Source organism: Phaethon lepturus, unplaced genomic scaffold (assembly GCF_000687285.1).
Source record: "Phaethon lepturus isolate BGI_N335 unplaced genomic scaffold, ASM68728v1 scaffold24604, whole genome shotgun sequence".
NCBI lineage: Eukaryota > Metazoa > Chordata > Aves > Phaethontiformes > Phaethontidae > Phaethon > Phaethon lepturus.
Window position 1 is genome coordinate 9,058 of NW_010537352.1, and position 17,591 is coordinate 26,648.

General features: G+C 38.8%; 1 protein-coding gene across 1 annotated transcript; it reads left to right on the top strand.

Moving 5' to 3' along the window:
* Positions 1-1,577: 1,577 nt before the first annotated feature.
* LOC104615546 (ubiquitin-conjugating enzyme E2 E2) lies at positions 1,578-16,342 on the top strand (the record flags this gene model as incomplete). Its single annotated transcript, XM_010286476.1, has 3 exons — positions 1,578-1,582; positions 1,978-2,110; positions 16,195-16,342. Coding segments are annotated over exons 1-3 (286 nt in total), but the record flags the coding sequence as incomplete, so codon positions are not given.
* Between the last annotated feature and the right edge of the window lie 1,249 nt (positions 16,343-17,591).

The window sequence follows — 17,591 nt, forward strand, 5'->3', positions numbered from 1 at the left end:
AAGTATTAGAACATTTTTCTGCAGAAAATGAGAAAGGATTTCCTTCGCACATTATGGGCTTTTTTTTGTGTAAGATTTAGGCTGCCCCTGCTTCTTGCCTTTTCTATTTGAACTAATTGCCTGATTATTTTTTTTTAAGGGTTTTACTTTCTGTGAACCTTGTATACCATAGCACTGATGTAGGACCACATTCATTTGGGCTTATAAAGAGTTCAATTAGCCCCTTAATGCCTAGTTCAGTCACAATTAAACCTTCCCTGTTGACTCGGGATTGGTCTTTCTAAAGGCAGTGGAGGTGTTCTTAATTATTCATTCTCTGGTTTGTTTCTTACAGCAGTCTCAGCTGTGCTTTATTATTCAAAGGTTAATGCAAACTGAGAACTGGGTAAATTAAATTTGTTTGGCAGCTAGCAACCTGATGTATTATAGACACTGTGAAATATGGATGGCAACACTCCTGCTACTGTGACACTTAAAAAGCCAGATTTTATCTTTAAAACAATTGCTAGTTTTGTTACTATGGCTGATGATAGAAAATGAATGTTCCATAATGTTATAGTCTCTGTAACCCATGTTTGTTAAGAAAGCACGTAGTTTAGAAAGCCAAGAAGCAGTAGCAGCTATTATAGAAAATTGATGTAGGTACCATGACTAATGAAGTACACCGCGCAGTACTAGCTCACGCAGTTGCATGCAGGGAATCATGCAGTCAGAAGTTTTAATGAAGGGAGCCCAAGGAATTTCAGGTGAAAGAGGGTTTTATTAACTTTCAGTGAACAAAATGAATAGTTGAGCAGTGAACATGGCATGATGTCGTATAATAATTGTATGCCTTGGGTACATTGTGAGGCATGGAGCACAGCCAAGAACTTTCATCTGTTCTACACACAGGGTTATTTCACAAACCCCTGCATGCTGTGGAAATCATTATTGCAAGCATAACAAGAATTGTTTCACAAGAAATGCCTTAAGACAACACCACGTCACTTACTTGAAATATCTACCAGCACTGCCTTCCTCTGAAAAATACTAATCAGGTATCTAGAAGTCACCATCCCAACAGGTCCTAATTAAAATTCAGGTCCTGTACCAGTGACTGGTATCAGCAGGCTGTGAACCGAAAAGAAGTCTTCATACTCCTTAAGACGCCACCCTGAGTAAATATGTATGAGCATAAAATTGTATGAAAGGAGGCTGTGTTGGCTTTTGGAAGAGTCATGCCCGAGAACTTGTATTAGTTTTTAATTTGATTTTGTCAGGAATTACCCATGTGGGTGAGAGATTTTTCTTGTTTCACATACAGGATTATGTTTTGTACATTTTACATATTGTTTCAGTACTGTGGTTTTAAACGAGGACTTGGAACTAACATAATCTAACAGTTTAACCCTCTTCCTGTTTATAATATTTTTAAGAGAGGGTAACGATTGCAGAGTAAAGCAGCCTTCTGCACTAGTGACTGGAGACCTTAGGTTAGTAACTTAGAAAGTGCAGCTGCAAGGTCGTTCGTACACTGCTCAGTCTTTAGCACACTCCGTGCTGTATAATAATGTGTGTAATTACACTGCTTCCGACTGATGAGGTAGGTGGATGAGGAGGTAGGTGAAAATAGGATGGCTTGTGAAGCAAGGCAGTGACAAGACATCTCAGCAAAGTCTCTGTATCCTTGCACTGTAAATACTTCACATCTGCCCACTAAAATATTTGAGATAAGACAGTTGGGAATTTTTTTGTGCTTATTTGAATAATTTATAATGTGAGTTTAATACTTCTTCCTGGGTGAATATATCACTTCACTGACAGAGCTTAGGACATCAGCTACATGTTTTATCCAGAACTAACTTAATGAATGTGATACACAATTTTAGCTTGTAGCATTACTGCAAAACCAGCAGTACTACTAATAAGAGTATAACTGATGCAGTATATTCTTGATTGTATGTGGTTATTATGTTATATTTTTGTTTTCTATTTTAGTGCTGGACCCAAAGGAGACAACATTTATGAATGGAGGTCAACTATACTGGGGCCTCCAGGGTCTGTATATGAAGGTGGAGTTTTCTTCCTTGACATTACCTTTTCACCGGACTATCCTTTTAAACCACCTAAGGTTAGTAGGAGGATATTAAAAGTCTGATAGGAGTCCTCTCCTTGTGATACTTTTTAATGTGTATGTTGATATATCGTTGTAGGATGAAATATAAAACTTTCAAGGCAATAATGAATATTTAAACTGAGTATTTTTTTTGAAAGAATTTTAATAACTGCCTGAAATTTGCCTGCATGTTGCCAGTATAGCTGGATGGATATGGATGGATATGGATTTATTTAACAAATGGTTGCATAATTTCCAGCAGTTATTTGTTTGATTTGGGTTTGTTTCTAATATGAAAGCATTTATATTTAAGTTGCACCCTTTATAAACAGCTGAAGATATTTAATCTTTCCTGTTGACCCATATCATTCACCAGGAGTCTGTGGCAGTCTGACAAAAATACGCACCTTTTGCACTACCCCATCTAAATTACTTGTGCAGATGCAAGAGGCACTATTGTTCATGAAGTTGTAAGTAGTTGCTTTACATCAGTTTTCTGGAAGAATGTAGAAATATGGCAACAAAGGCAAGGAACTGAGGTGAAAGACAGAGATTTACAGAATTCCTTACAAATTCATTTTCTAATGCTGTCAGTAATGACACCAACCACAAACGTGGAACTGTACCAATAACATGAAGGTGGCAGATCATTACCATGATCGAGTAGGCTTGGAATATCAAACAGGAAAAATCTAGTGATTATGAAGACTGGAAAAACAGGAATGGGATGAAATGCGGTAATGCAGAGTGTCATCGATAACCAGGAGTAATAATTGCTGAGGGAGGTTGTCAAAATGGGGCTGTATTGGGTGCTTACAGGATTATTACAAACCACCCACCTAATGCATCTATTAAAAAGGCAAATACACTCCTAAGACGCGTCCTCTGGCACTGTCTGTAGAGATAAGGAATTACCAATGTCATATACAAGACACTTGTAAGACCTTATCTGGAAGACTGAGTGCAATTCTTAACACACATGTTCACTAACAGGAACAGAAACTGGGAAAATTTACCCCACAGGCTTGTTAATAGAATCAAATAAATTGATGGGCCTGTTTTTTATGAAAAGAGGTGAATTGTTCACCTTGCCAGTGTGGAGAATGAGGGTCTGGAAGGGAGGAGCTATGGGAGCAAAAGTATTTACCTTCTTTTTGACACGTTTGTGAAAGGGTTGGTATGCCACTGTTGGTCTAAAATAGAAGGGTATTGCATTGGAAGAGAGAGTAGCTGATTCCTATTTGATTGCCATGAGTACACTATTAAAAGAGAAGTGTTTATATACAGAATTTTAATGCCACAGTAGTAATGTTTATAGTAGTTACTATTGATGTTATCAGGAAAAGTTTTTTAAAATAATGAGAGATGCGAATTTCAAGTATTTGTCATTCTGTAAATTGGGCTTTCCCAGCCACTGAGCTAAAGATGGGTCAGCATAGCAGTATTAGAGATGGTCTAACTTTGTTTCCCAGTCTTAGTGTTCCAGTTTAGGGAAGCTACGAGGTCACTGACAAGTCTTACAGGGGTTCTACACCTTGTTGACTGCACATTTTCTGATTAAGATAACTGTGATTACACAGTGAAGAAAGAATTTGTAACTTTATAACTTCTCCTTCAGTTAGTTAAAGCTTTGGGCACGCGGAGTTTGGGCGATGCCCTGTTCTTCCTGCCTCCCTCCCAGCCCAGTCCAGATTTCTTACTTGCTGTACATGGTCCGTCTTGACAGGCTCCTTTTGTTTGCTTCTTTGCTGGCCTTAGTCTGTTTGTAGTAGTTGTAATGCAAGGGTTATGTTCAGACCCCCAGCAAATTAAAATTATCTTATTTAGGGGATATTGGCATATCCACTAAATGGATTTATTGAGCATAAAATAGAACTTGAAGTCCTCTCCGAGATCCAAACCTAATATGTGAAGAACTAGATCTGAAAGACAAGTTAGAGGGATATCTTTTGTCATTCTCTTTGTTGAATCTGTTGAGTCTTAAGGCAATATATGCAATAGACATCCTTTTAAAATAGAAGGTGAATGTCCAGTTTGCTGTTTCACCACGAGGTAAAGACTTTTTTGATCCACTCTCAGTTGTGTTTGGTGACTGTTACTTTGAGACATGAGTAATGCAGCTGTGCGTTGCTTATTAGTGAAATACCAAGCAAAGTCGTCGTTCTTGTCCTGCTTTGTAACAGATTTTTTGTCTGCCTTTCTCTTGATGCCAGTTGTCATTGTAAGAAATGTGTGCATATAAATCATATGAAAATGTACTGCTTGATAAAGGATGAGAGAGTTGATGATGCTGTATTGTATTACTAAAAGGACAGTATTGATGATGAGGGAAATTGTTATCTGTAAGAAAGTAATGAGTACATGTGCGCAGGGGACTAACGTCAGATATAACTGACTATGTCACTAGCATATTTAGTACACATGGATTCTTATTCTATTCACTTCAGCCACTGTTGTAAATGTCCTCAATTTTCAGTCCTGCTGTAGGAACTTTCAAACTGTTGCTATTTCATTACACCTATGTTCCAGACCCTATGAAACCGATTCATAGGTAAAATAGTTTGGGAAATCCCTTGAATAAAGCAGCGTGGGAAGATGACTGCCTGTCATAAGGTAGCTGCTGCCAGTCAGTATGGTTGGGAAATGATTGTTAAACATGTTCTCCACGTGCAAAGGAAAGGTATTGAGTACGTGGAACATAACATGTGTCCTCACAGTACGGTGCTATTTATGTCACTGTGTTGACATCTCTTCTACTTCACCATAGGATTTGTTATATTTGGTGCTGTTCTCAAAATCATGGGTCCTAGGGTTATGAGAATAGATCATCTTAGGTTTTTTTTTCTAAGTATAGTCCCATTCCTTGTAGCTCTACCATCTTAAAAAATCTCGAGATAAAGTACAAGACTCTGGAATGTACGGAGAAAGACATAAAATGTATTCTTGAGTGTTGGCAAGATTACCCCCTTCTGCTAAGTACATAGCAGAAAGTGTCTAATTCACATTTCTCGCTATGATTGAATTCATACATCCCTCCTGAGATTTCTATGGGCTGTTTTCATCCCTCTTTTACTATGAAGTAAGGAAACATTTAAATGAGTACTGTCAAAATTGATCTTCCAAAAGTGTGACCACAAAAGACCTGGGAAGAAACAGAAACCGTATTTCCCAGATGCAATTACTTGACCCAGCCTGAGGTTCCAAAGGCAAATGCCCATGTCACTTAACATAGGTACTGTTAAAGGGCCTAATCCAAAGTGTATTAAAATCTGCAGGAAGATTTCTGCAATCCCTTTCTCTTTATCTGTTCTCAGATGTTGTGCGCTCTGTTATCGTGCCTGTGTATGCTGCACATGGGTGTTGGGAAGGGTAAATTAATTTTTAAAATAAGAAAAATATATTGAAAGTGGATTCTGGATAAATGTCTTTTATTTTTATTATTATAATTAAAATATGTTTGTGGTGTAACCCTTGTTTGGTTTGTCTTATACAAAGTTCTCAGTATTTTCTCAAGGATCCAGGTTCCTTCTATAAATACTGTTGATGCCTATTCTGATCATTTGGCACCCTGCTGCATATTGGAAAACATTAATTAAAATAAAATTAACCATCTGAGACCACGTTTTCACATGAAGAAAAGATGTTTGGCCTATATGTGGCGTTTTTTTAAACAAAAGTATAAAGTAATTTTCATTTGTCTTCTAGATAGTTAACCTGCTTTCCCACCTTATCTTTATCACATAAAAGAAACTGAATCACTCATTCATTCATGTTTTCTTTGAACAAAAAAAAAGTATCTATCAAAAACTTTCACTTTTATGTATTTCTTCAGTTTTTACATCTTTGTAGCCTTCAACATCACATCCTCTTAAGATTTTAAAATTTTATCTCTATTCTTTACGTGCTCTAATTATACTGTGTGGTCCAGTTCACGTTCCTAGTGTTGTATACCCAAACATCACTGCCGTCAGGTTTACCTTCCAGTCTTCACCAGATAGTCTTTCCCCATAGTTTTCTTTCTGTCTGTCCTTACCTGTCAGGGTGTCTCTAAAGTTAGACCACAAGCATAATATCAAATTAAGGTATTCTTCACCAAAACAGACTATACCATGTCACTCAGAGTATAATTTGCTCTCGTGATATTCATGTTTTTTCCCTTTGAAGTCAGTCTATTTCAGTCTTTCAACTTTGTCTCATGCCGTTCTGAAACTGGACTCCAGACTTTGCGAGCCAGAGGTCACTGACCCTTTCAGCTCTGCTTTCCTTTTACATCAATGGCATTTTGCTTCACTCACAACTGAAGCACACTCATGCAGAGGAGGGAGTTGTTTTTCCCCAAAAAGTTTATCTGTGTGTGACTGATGCAGCCTGAATAGAAGTGACGGAGGGTCGTCCCAGCCTAACTCCAATTTATCTCTACAACCAGAGAACAGGATTTTTAGAACAGCTCATCTGAGAACTGACAAATTAGCTTTGGCTTTCTGGGAGGCTCTAATCAATTAAAAATATTTCCTCGCCTGCACTGTGAAGAAGCGTCTGTAGAACTGCGGGAATTAGCTGAGCACCCAGTTGGCTGAGTCAGCAAGAAAGTGGGCAGCCTGCAGAATCGCCGTTCTCTTTTCAGGTGCATCCTAAGTATCACGTTGGCTTTATGAGATGCCAGGCAGAAGGAAGGTGTGGAACAGACAAAGCGAGGCATAGATGTCAACGTGATCTCACCTTCTGCTAACGGCCAGATGCTGCTGAGGCTTCAGTCTTGGTCACAAGGTGAATTTTCACCTCAGTCGAAAAATACAGCATCTCCCTTGTAGTGCAGTGGGCTGAAGAATAGAGAAAGCTGTGCTGTTCATAGCAGCCACTTAAAGAAATGAATAAAAATACTTAGATGGCCTGCCAAGGAAATAACCTTACATTTTTCCAGAGCCTTAATGACCCCTCAACCTTTTTTAGAAATACCTTTGAGATTTTCCTGCTAACTATCTTCCTTTCATCCTTAATGGATTCCGACAGTTGGCTCCTTGCTTTAAGAAAGGAAAGTGTTCTCTCTTGCTCTCTCGCTCTCTCTTTGGGGTATTAAATGCATTATACAGCTACAGATAGATAGATTTCTCTTGGGAGGGGGTGTATTTGTGGGTGTATGTGTATATAAATACATATACATGTATATGAATAGGGCTTATCACATACTTCCAACTGCCTGATCTGAGAGAAAGAATTTCAGTGAAATTTCTGTCCTTGGTCCACATAAGAAATTGGTGAGTTCCCCAAGTATGCAAACTTTTGATCTGAAATCCTTTAAAGTTTAGCCATCACAACAAATTAACACTGCATCGTTATGTACACTATAATTATTGAAGGAAGGGTGGTAATTTCATTATCCTGAATACTGTCCCTCCGGAGCAGGAAGCCTTGACAAATCAGGAAGCCTTACCAGGGTCTTTCATACAGGTGTTTGTAGAAAAATGAATGCTCTTCAAGGGAACTTCCCCCCAGGAATTGTCACTGCAGTGGTATCTGCATTTTCATCAAGAATAATCTTTATTAATAACTTCTACTCTCATATTTGACTGCGTTCAGTCTATTATAGTGTCAATTCAATTTAGCTGTAGCTGATACAATATGGATATATCTATCATTATCCTAGTACTCTGCTAGCTTTATTTTTGAATTTGAGTGATTTATAAAATCTCTTAATCCCAACTGTACAATTAATCTTGCTAGGGACTTTAATCTCAGCTGACTGAAAAATGTATCACAGGACTTGAAAGCTGCAATATGCTAAATCACCTCTAAATCAAAATTAAAATAACAGAAAACTCCATTTCCTCCTTGTAAATCTCATATGTCTATCAACTGAAAAATTGTTCTCAGCATTTGAAGGCTTAGCTGTTCTAAATCAACTGTGGGACTGTAAGGAGGGTCTCTTATTCTTGTAAATATAATGCAGAGTGTCTATAGAATCTGGTCTTAATGGCAATATTAAACATCTCTTCGATTTTTTATATGTAATTGTCATATAACACTAATCTCTATGCAGTAAATATCACTTTGTGGAATACTCCTGTGGTACAAAGTTTCTACCTATTTCATAAGCTCAGCCTCATGTACAAGGGGCAGTTCTTTTTATTCTTGGTTTTTACTCTACTTTTCATACTTATTTTCTATGTGATTGGCTCTTAAGGACACTTTCATCTGCAGTGTAATAGAAAAGCAGTTTTTACAAGAGTAGATGAGGAAAAATAAGCATTCCTTGGTATTTCTAATCTAAATTGTTAAAGTGAACCTTACAAAGTAGACACATGTTTTAACTTGCATACGTCGCTATTAACACAATTTACACTTGAAGCTCTCAAATTTGGAGTAACCTGAAGTGCAGCCTATTTGATCATCGCTGTTTACCATCTCTGCAACCTGGGTGTAGGCAGGGCTTCGACCTACCTTCTCTTGCCCCCCACCCCGATACTGCCATCGTATGACCAGCCTTCAGATGCGATGGTCTGCTGTCACTGTTATCCCTTACGTTCATTTGCCTCATCATACTTCGTTCATAGCCTCTGTCACATCACATTAGCTCTCAGTGCCACGCTGTGGTGCTCACAGCTTTTCTCAGCTGCCTCCTGCCCTCTCCATCCTCCTCCTTCTCCTCCTGATCGTCTGGTGGTCCCTCGCCTGACGCATTCCCACACCGCTGCCTCCCCCAGCCCCTTCGCTGTGCCTCCACGCTCCCTTGTTCTTCCCCCAGCCTTGCTATTTACATCGTCTTGCTGAGAGCAGCCCGTGGATCCTTCATCCCTGACAATAAATGGAGTTGGCAGGCTTTCCCAGCGAGCAAAGACTTTGGGTGGCTGTAGGCAGAAATCAGATGCACGGGAGTCTTTGAGAGGGAGAAACGGACAACCTGCCACCAGCAGCCCGTTGTCAGAGCTAGCAGTACCAGCCCGAGTCCGGCTCGGCTCGGAGCGGCTCTTCCCACGCTTGCACCACCTGCAGCGAAACCTCGTTCGTTCCATAGGTCCCATATCTTCAGGTAACACTGAACCTGTAGGGCTGCACGCAGCCATACAGGGCTTGGGACAGGTCAAGCCCAGGCAGCTCCTTAAGAAACTTGAATACCTCTCCAGAATCAGCGAGATGTGAAGTGGAGGACAGAGATGCAAACAGAAATATGTCAGGCTGAGGAAGGGATCAAGAAACTACAATTTATTGTGAATAAATGCAAAAGTCACTTTTGATAGGAGCAATATTGTACAAATCTCTGAGATTTCCTTTTAATTCAGTTATCTGACAATTCTTCCAGTAATTGCCAAACTGAATTGCCATTTTTTCTAATGAATAGCCTTATTTTTTTCTGTTTTTAATATACTAATTTATATCAGTAGTTTGTATTGATCTATTTAGTCTTGATGAAAATGTCTCTATCCAACTAAAGTCTTCCTGTTTTCCATCTCCAAAACTTAGGTGGTTCATTTCTTTCTATTTCCTATAAATAGCCAGTACTCAAAGCTCCTCAAAAGGGCCTGTAGAGGCATCTTATAGGGAGTATCTTCTGCCTCACAGCAGTGGTTTGCATACTGCTTTTCAAGTACATTTTCAAAAGAGAACTTGTGATGTCTATTGGGTGTTTCAGAAACTACATAATTCTGCCATATCACACATTTTTTACTACTGCATAAAATCCGTACATGATCTAAAAATACATCACATATCAATGTTCCTTCTTGTCCTCTTTTACACACACACATATATACAGATGTGGGAGAAAGAATTTATGTACATTATTATTGTAGAGTAAGAGCAGATGAACTGATTAGGATGGAAAATCTATGGTTTTGAGGTCAATCTGCCCAGAACTTCTCATGTAGGGAGCACCTAGATACCCAAAAGCTGTTAAAACTCAGCGAGAAAAAAAAAAGCCAAGGTTTCTCAGAATAAAATTTAGGAGTTGCAGTGCCTGCGGCAGCCTGCCCGCACGCCCCACCGACCGGCAGCCCTGTGCCCGGAGCCCCGTGCCTGCCAGACCTGCCTCAGCCTCCATTCCCCCCGCTCACCTGGGAGCTCCCTTCTTAGCGAAGCATCGCAGAATTAGGAGGAATAGTAAAACTCCAGGTGCTGTCTGTCACATGGTGATAGACGATTTTTTCATGTGAAATAAAAAAGTTGCTATGTGCGAGGCTTACTCACATTTAGGTGAGAAGAGTTAGGTAGCGTTAAACCAAATGTGAAGGAGTACTTTGGCGAGCTCAGAGAGGCGTGCATGCAGGACGATGCAGCCTGCATGCTTTAAACTACAAAAGGAAGGATTTATTTTATAAAAGTTCAATGGCCAGTAAATGTTAAAAAATTTTACTCTCTATAAAAGGACTTTATTGCTGACTTTCCATATGGAATTACTAATTGTAAGAAAGATTATGCTGAATAAATGAAAATTATTTTATAAAAACCCATATTGACTTTTGAAAGCTTTTGATGCTTTGCATCTTACGATATTGTTTCTGTTTGGAATGGCCCTAACGCGAACAGTAAACCCATGTCCTCTCCTGCTCTTCCTTTATTTTCAGAAAACTTTGTACAGTTTAGGATAATTTTTTATTTGCCCTCTCAGGTACATCAGAGATTATCAAGGTCCCTTTTTACTTTTTCTGCTATTAAAACTGTTTGCAAAATGAGTACCTTTATATAATGTAGACTTTTAGTATTGCTGTGCTTATTCAATTTTTTTTTCCCTGCAACAGTCTGTTCAATGAGACAGTGAGTAGTTACTCAGCTTCATAATTACCATGAATATAATGAATAATTACTCATATTGAGTACTGTTTCATTTTCAGTAATATTAAAGGTGGCTGCTATTCTATCCCTTTTAAATTGTTACCACTTTTAGCTAGCTATGTCTCGCATGGTGCATTTTGCCACAGAAACCCAGAGCAGTTTGCATGTAAGACTTTTCTGTAGGTAAAGCAAAAGCAATTGCAATTTATTATTTCCTGCCAATGCAGGTGACATATATTTTCCTTCAATAAAATAAACTATAGCTATTCTTTACCAACTAAAGTTAGGTGTGAGCAAGTTTTTTAAGAACTGGCTGAAGTTCATTTCTTGGCATATATTTAACTCGTGCTCTTCAATAGCGAGCATCATGTGGTCAGTCACTTGTTATGCACTTTAGGTGATCAGCCATTAAATATCTCAATGATTGTTCATGTGCATGCTACAGATCTGGAGTTACAAACCAGAGATGGATCACCCTGTCTTAGAAAGGCAGCCTCAGTGTTGGGTGTAGATAAAATGAAGTGCACTCTGTAAGAACTTTAAGGATGCTAATTAATGTAAAGGCTATTGCATGAACATTGTGTCGCTCAGAGCTATAGGTATATTTCATTTAGGTTGTTTTATAGTATTTTTTAATGTGACTAGAGAGTGTGGCCTGATCTTGTTTTTATTATTGTCTCTATTTGAGTAGACAAATCTATTGCTCATAAAGTCTGACAAACTGAGATAGGAACTACTTACTCCCTCTTGAGCTCCATGAACATCATCATAAAGGGCATCATATATTTTAATATATATATAACCTTTTCTGTATGCGGCACAACTTCTTCCACTTCAGGTAATGCCACCACAGTTTTATTAAAACAGAACTCCAGGGGAATATCTGAGGAAGACAGAAGTATCATCTCTAGGCAGGCATGCAGGATTGCACCCTTGTACGAAATGAAAGAGCTTGAAAGGAACTTTCCAAAACTGCGGGAGTGAGAGCCCTGGGATCCCAGCCCTGCTTCCAGTGTTGGCCAGGCAAAAGGGGGTTGGTTTTGTTTATTCACCTGTTGGCTCTGGGAATCTTTCATCTCTCCCTGCACAGTCACCAGGCTTCAGTGGGAGGAATGAGGAACAGGAGGTGAGGGTTTGAACCCAAACAGGCTGGAGAACGCAATTCCTGAGCGCACACTGTAAGCCCTTGTGTGCTAATATGCAAAACTGGAGAACCATTTCTTCCTCCTGATACTTTTTTGAATAGAATGACGGCTGAATTCAGTGAAGTCTGAAAGTGCATGAGATGTGGTTGTGGGACCAGCTCTCTCAGAGCTGCGGTGCCTTTACATGCCTGTCTCTGAATCTTACAGCGAAGGTGAAACGAGTCGCACACATAGATGCCAATGCCACAGTGGCTGCTTGGGTTTAGACCTAACATAGGAACATTAGGTGCAAAATAGAGATAGTGAGTGATTTTAGGACTACATCATGCTGGAAAACTGGTGTTCAAAATCACTCTGAGACCCAAGAGTGATTTATCTTGCCTACAACCAGTTGCCTCCAATCACTCAAGTGAAATCCATCTTAATTCACTCTTCCCAGGTTTTGTGAACAGTCTTTTTTCAGTCCTGAAACTTATTCAGTGTACAGCCAACCATAGATTTACATGTACTTCTTTTCTCTCTAATCATTTTTTCTCTCCCTTTTGAATAGACAACCTCATTTTTTCTTAGAGACTATATAAAGGGTTTTTTTATTTGTTTAATCCTGTTTTACAGTATTCAGAAGGGTTTGGCATTCACCAGTAGATAAACAGATGAGTTTATTATTGTTTACTTCCAAAGCTGATTGAATATAAATTCCTTATCGTTACCTTTCAAAAGCTTGTTTATAATACTCTTACAGTCTTCAGACAATAGTCCCATTTTTCCCTATTTCCTGTAATTCGCATTTTCTGACCTGCACTTTTATTCAACAAAAATGAGATACCCTCTTAAAACTGCAGAATCAAAGAGTGTAAATCCATAGAGGACACTTATTGTTCAAAAAAAAGACAAATTACTCCTCTACCTTTCAATTGTCTGAGGATAACTTCTCCCGTACACCCACACACTCCCTTGAGCCCCTGCATGGGATTGTTTAGGTGTTTTCATTAAGGAATAAATAGAATTAGAGTACACCATTTATAGGAACCATTTAAGTGGCATCAAAGGTAAAAATATGACCATAATAAACAAAATGTAGTTCCCCTGGTATGGTATTATTACTTGGTTTCTCTCTACACATATAATAGGAATGACCCTGCATAACTTTAAAATGTGGGTATGGTAAACACTACATCCAGAAAGTTACATCTCACCATTTCCCACATTAGCTGCAATTTGAGGCAATACGTAGATGAGGAAAGCAGTATGTCATCCCAGTTGTAATGTATGCTGTTTTGAGATAAGAACACTGTAACCTGCCACCATCAGTCCACAGCTCCCAGTGTGTTAAATTAACACTGTCATTAATACAGCTTCTTTTGAAATTCTGAAAGCTTTGATTCTTTTTGTCATTAAAATGTCCCTGTGTACTTAGGCGGGCATTTTAAAGTGCACCGGTATGTTTGGCAAGTCAGTGACATATTTGTCAACGATATGCAGCAAGCCTTATCTTGTGAGGGTGCACCTTCCTCGGTACCACAGGTTTCAGATGTGCTCATAGTGAAAAAATGCTACAGTTCAGGTCTCAGTATTTGCCAAAAGTAGCCATCCAACTACAAACTCGTGTAGTCCCAGCTGCATTTATCCACCAGATAGCCTAAGGTGGCAATGGAGTGTTGTGAAAGACCTGAACTACCTCCACTACCTCAGTGGCTCTCTGAATCCTGCCAAATTCCCAGTGTCCCTACTTCAGTGATTCAAAAGCAGCTAAGTCAAGGGAACGTGTGGCAATGTGTCTGTCGTCTCATCTGACGGCAAAACAGTACACGTTAAAATACAGGCTCAAATTGATGGCCTTCTCTTAAGTAGGTTACAAGCTCAGACTGACCCATCTATAAATAATTTAGAGGGTATAATTTAATCTGTGCAATGGATTCAGTGTGTTTCCCCCTCGTTTGGTGAGACCACATAAATCTTATTACTTGGTGTATTCAGATATCACTGAACAAAGTCCTCAAATTTTTCATCATGGAAGCATAGGAAAGCACCTCTGTTCAGGAAAAATAATTAGCAAAAACTTTATTCCAACAATGTACTGAGAAGTAAGCATACAATACTTAAAATTACATAGGTGCTAAAGTGTTTGCCCAAGTCATGGGACATCCTGCTAGGAAGCATTCCCTGATTCACTTATATCTGAAGTATAAGAGTTCCTGGAGTTAATCTCTCTGGGGACTTCATGAACACTGACCTACAATTCACATGCTCCTCCACACCAGCTCCATTTGTGGGCACTTTTGACGTGTGGTTTGTGTAAGGTAGTTTGCCACTTTTGTGTATTTGTAACCTTCCTTGTTCAAAATAGCTTCCTTTCGTAGATGAACAGTTAATTTTATCACTAAATACTATATTCTTGATCTTGCAGAAGACTTCCTTCACTCCAAATGCTGAATGTGCTTGGACTCCTAATGAGTGGGAAAAAATGGATCATCTGGCTATAGTGTTTGGATGAATTGAGCTCATTGTGCCAGAAATATTTTAAATTCTCATAAAAGTCCCAGAAGTCAAGCACTTAGGCTGGAAAGCAATAAGCAAAACCACAAGTGTAGGGGGAAAAAAGGAAAGACCTACAAATATGTAGGATATGGAGTGGCAAACTATTAAATTATCCTATTAATTGGCCATACTTGTAGACACAGATGCTTTTAAAAACTGATGAACTTGCTCTGAGATCTTTGCTACAGAGCTCTCTGGTGCGTGACACTGGGCCCAAAAGTGCTTTCCCAGATTTATGTGGAAAAGTACTTAGGAGAAAAAGTATTTCTTGTTGAATGTAGCATTTTAATACCAGAAATCTAATACCTTTTCTTTCTATTATTTTGTCAAAGCTGCTTCATTTAATCCAAAGGGGCAGAATTTTTCAGTGTGTTAGGGAATGATTTTTTTTAATAGAAGGAAACCAGGTACCATGTTATTTCACTTGTATCCTCTCTTCTGCTTACTGATAAGTGATCTCAATCCCACTGAAATCACTGAGATTTCTGATACTGAATAAAATCAGAACAGGAGCATGCCTGTCATCACTTCCATCACTCTCCAGAAGCAGGTTTGTCTGTGTGGTAGAGCAGGGACAGGTGCCTAAGCACTCCCAGTTATTAGCACTGACCAATTCTGGTGGAAAGTGCAGCTTTCTTAAATTGGGGTGTGATTTGCCTGCTGTTGTCTCCTGCCTAATCAGCCCCTCTGTTGGCAGGGTTATTGCTGTTGAGGTAGACCACTGAAATTGTACATCTTCCTTTTAGATGTTACGAACATATCGTTAAAACCATCTGTCTGGCTTGTCATTTGGGTAGAACTGATGGAGAAATTAGTCCTTGATGGAGACCCCCAAGGGGTAGGTTTTTTTGTCCCTTCTTAACTGGTAGCCCCGGTATCCATTCTGAACTATGAAATGGACTTTCATAGTTGAACTTCTTTTAAAATAAAAGGCCTATATCTTCAACTTGAAGCAGAAGCACATCGTTCTAGGCTAGAGGAAGTGGTCTCCTCCTTGGTTTGTTACATGTAGGATCATCTGAGAGACAACATAAAATGGATACAGAAATCCTCAAAATCAACTACAAAAAAACCCCAAAAGGTGTTTGTAAGCACTTCTACTGATTCAACCGTAACTTGAAATTTGGAAGTAAAAGCACTTAATTTGAGCAGCCTTTCTCAAAGATATTTCACTTTACTTTTTCCAGGATTCACTGATGTGATGCCTCCACATTTTTTTTCCAGCTTAATCTATTGGGTCAAAAGCAGAAGAATCTATCTGTCTTCTTCTGCCTCCCTTCAAAGTGTGAAGTAGCTGTGGGCCTGAGTTATGAATGCTTTGCAGATCAGGAACTGGAATAGCTTTTTTTGGACCCATACAAAAATAATGAGATCAGTGAGACCAAGGCAAGAGAAAGCTCAGGAAACATGTCCCACTCTCACCTTGTACAAACCAGTTCCACTGCTGGCCACAGGTGGAAGAGGCAGACTTTATTTTCTTTATTTTCTTTTTAATATCCGTATCTTGCCCAGTCTTTAACTGACAGTAGTGGAGTACTGTCATTTCAACCAGGAAAGCAGAATGTTGGTTCATTTAATTTTTTAACGGCTAAATAATTGTGTAATTATTGGCTTAAACACCATTTTACTTAGACGTGCTGTCTTTTCTAGGTAACATTTCGGACAAGGATCTACCACTGTAATATCAATAGCCAAGGCGTCATCTGCCTGGACATTTTAAAAGACAACTGGAGCCCGGCGTTAACCATTTCTAAAGTTCTCCTCTCCATCTGCTCCCTCCTCACAGACTGCAACCCAGGTAAGACGAATTAACTTTCACATTCACGTTCATTCACACTTCGTATTCAGTCAGCTACTAGGACGTGGCCGGTGTGCTGTTTTACTGCTAACTACTAAAAAAAGACAAAAAACGTAAATTTTAAATGCCATTCATTTAAATTAAGACATGGTAGAGAAAGAAAGCACAATTTCAGGAGCTCAAGTGCATTTTTAGTACTTGAGAGTAAAAATCTTTTAATTCAAAAAGTCTAATCAGTAGAAAATTCCTTGTAGTAGGCTCTAACTTGGATATTACAACAAGGATATTAGTACCAAGAAATATTAATGAGTTAATAAATATTGAAAAGGAAAGCTTTCATTTAAATATGCTCATAATATGGTCTCTGAAAAGAATATTAATGATAACTGACAATGATAGATGTCTAACACAGACTCTACAAATAATGAAAATTAATTTAAATGAGGTTTATTCAATATCCTGGACAGCCAGTATGAGTATTCAAAGCAAGCTGTCATTCTTATTAACTAGCATAGCACTTAACCTCTTCCCTCAACTCTTTCAGATTTGTTTTCTGCTATTGACCACTAGATCTGTAATTTCCACTTTCTCTTACCCTATTTACCAATGAATGTTTCTGACACTAGCCTTGGAAAACTGTAGCATATAGAAATTACTAAAGAATCATTAAAGAAAAATTAAATTATCTGTTTACATGTTGTCAGGGTTATTGCTGGTTTATTTTTTATTATACATGTCTGTCTTTTTTTTAACCTGCCCTCTAGCTTTTAAACCTTTAGATTTCCTATTTTTAAACTTTTCTCCCCAACCAAAGGGCTAAAAATTGCTTTGCAAAGGGCAGAATGTGAGATTCTTGTGTAATCAAGAGCCAAGTCAAAAGCTGTAACAGAAGACTGAATTATTTCCAAGCTCAAACTAAGGTGAAAGTGGGCAAAAATGCAATTGACTGTTCTTTACTTTCATGTGGGTTTGTTACTGTACATAGTGTTAAAACCTGTGGCATTCCTTCCAGCTAAGAGCTGGAGTGGTAAAGGAGCCCTGTGTTACCACTTTAGGCACATAGATTTCAGGTGTGTTGGATGCTCTCTGCTTATGTCTCTGAAGGATTGACTTCTGCTAGTGTCTGCCCCACAATATGCAGAGGTGCCTATAGGAAGTCAGGCGGATGGTTGACAGAAGTGTGAAGAAAAGCAAATGAGTATTTGCTCACGTGTCTTAGAGACCAGCTAAACCACTAGAGACACTGCAA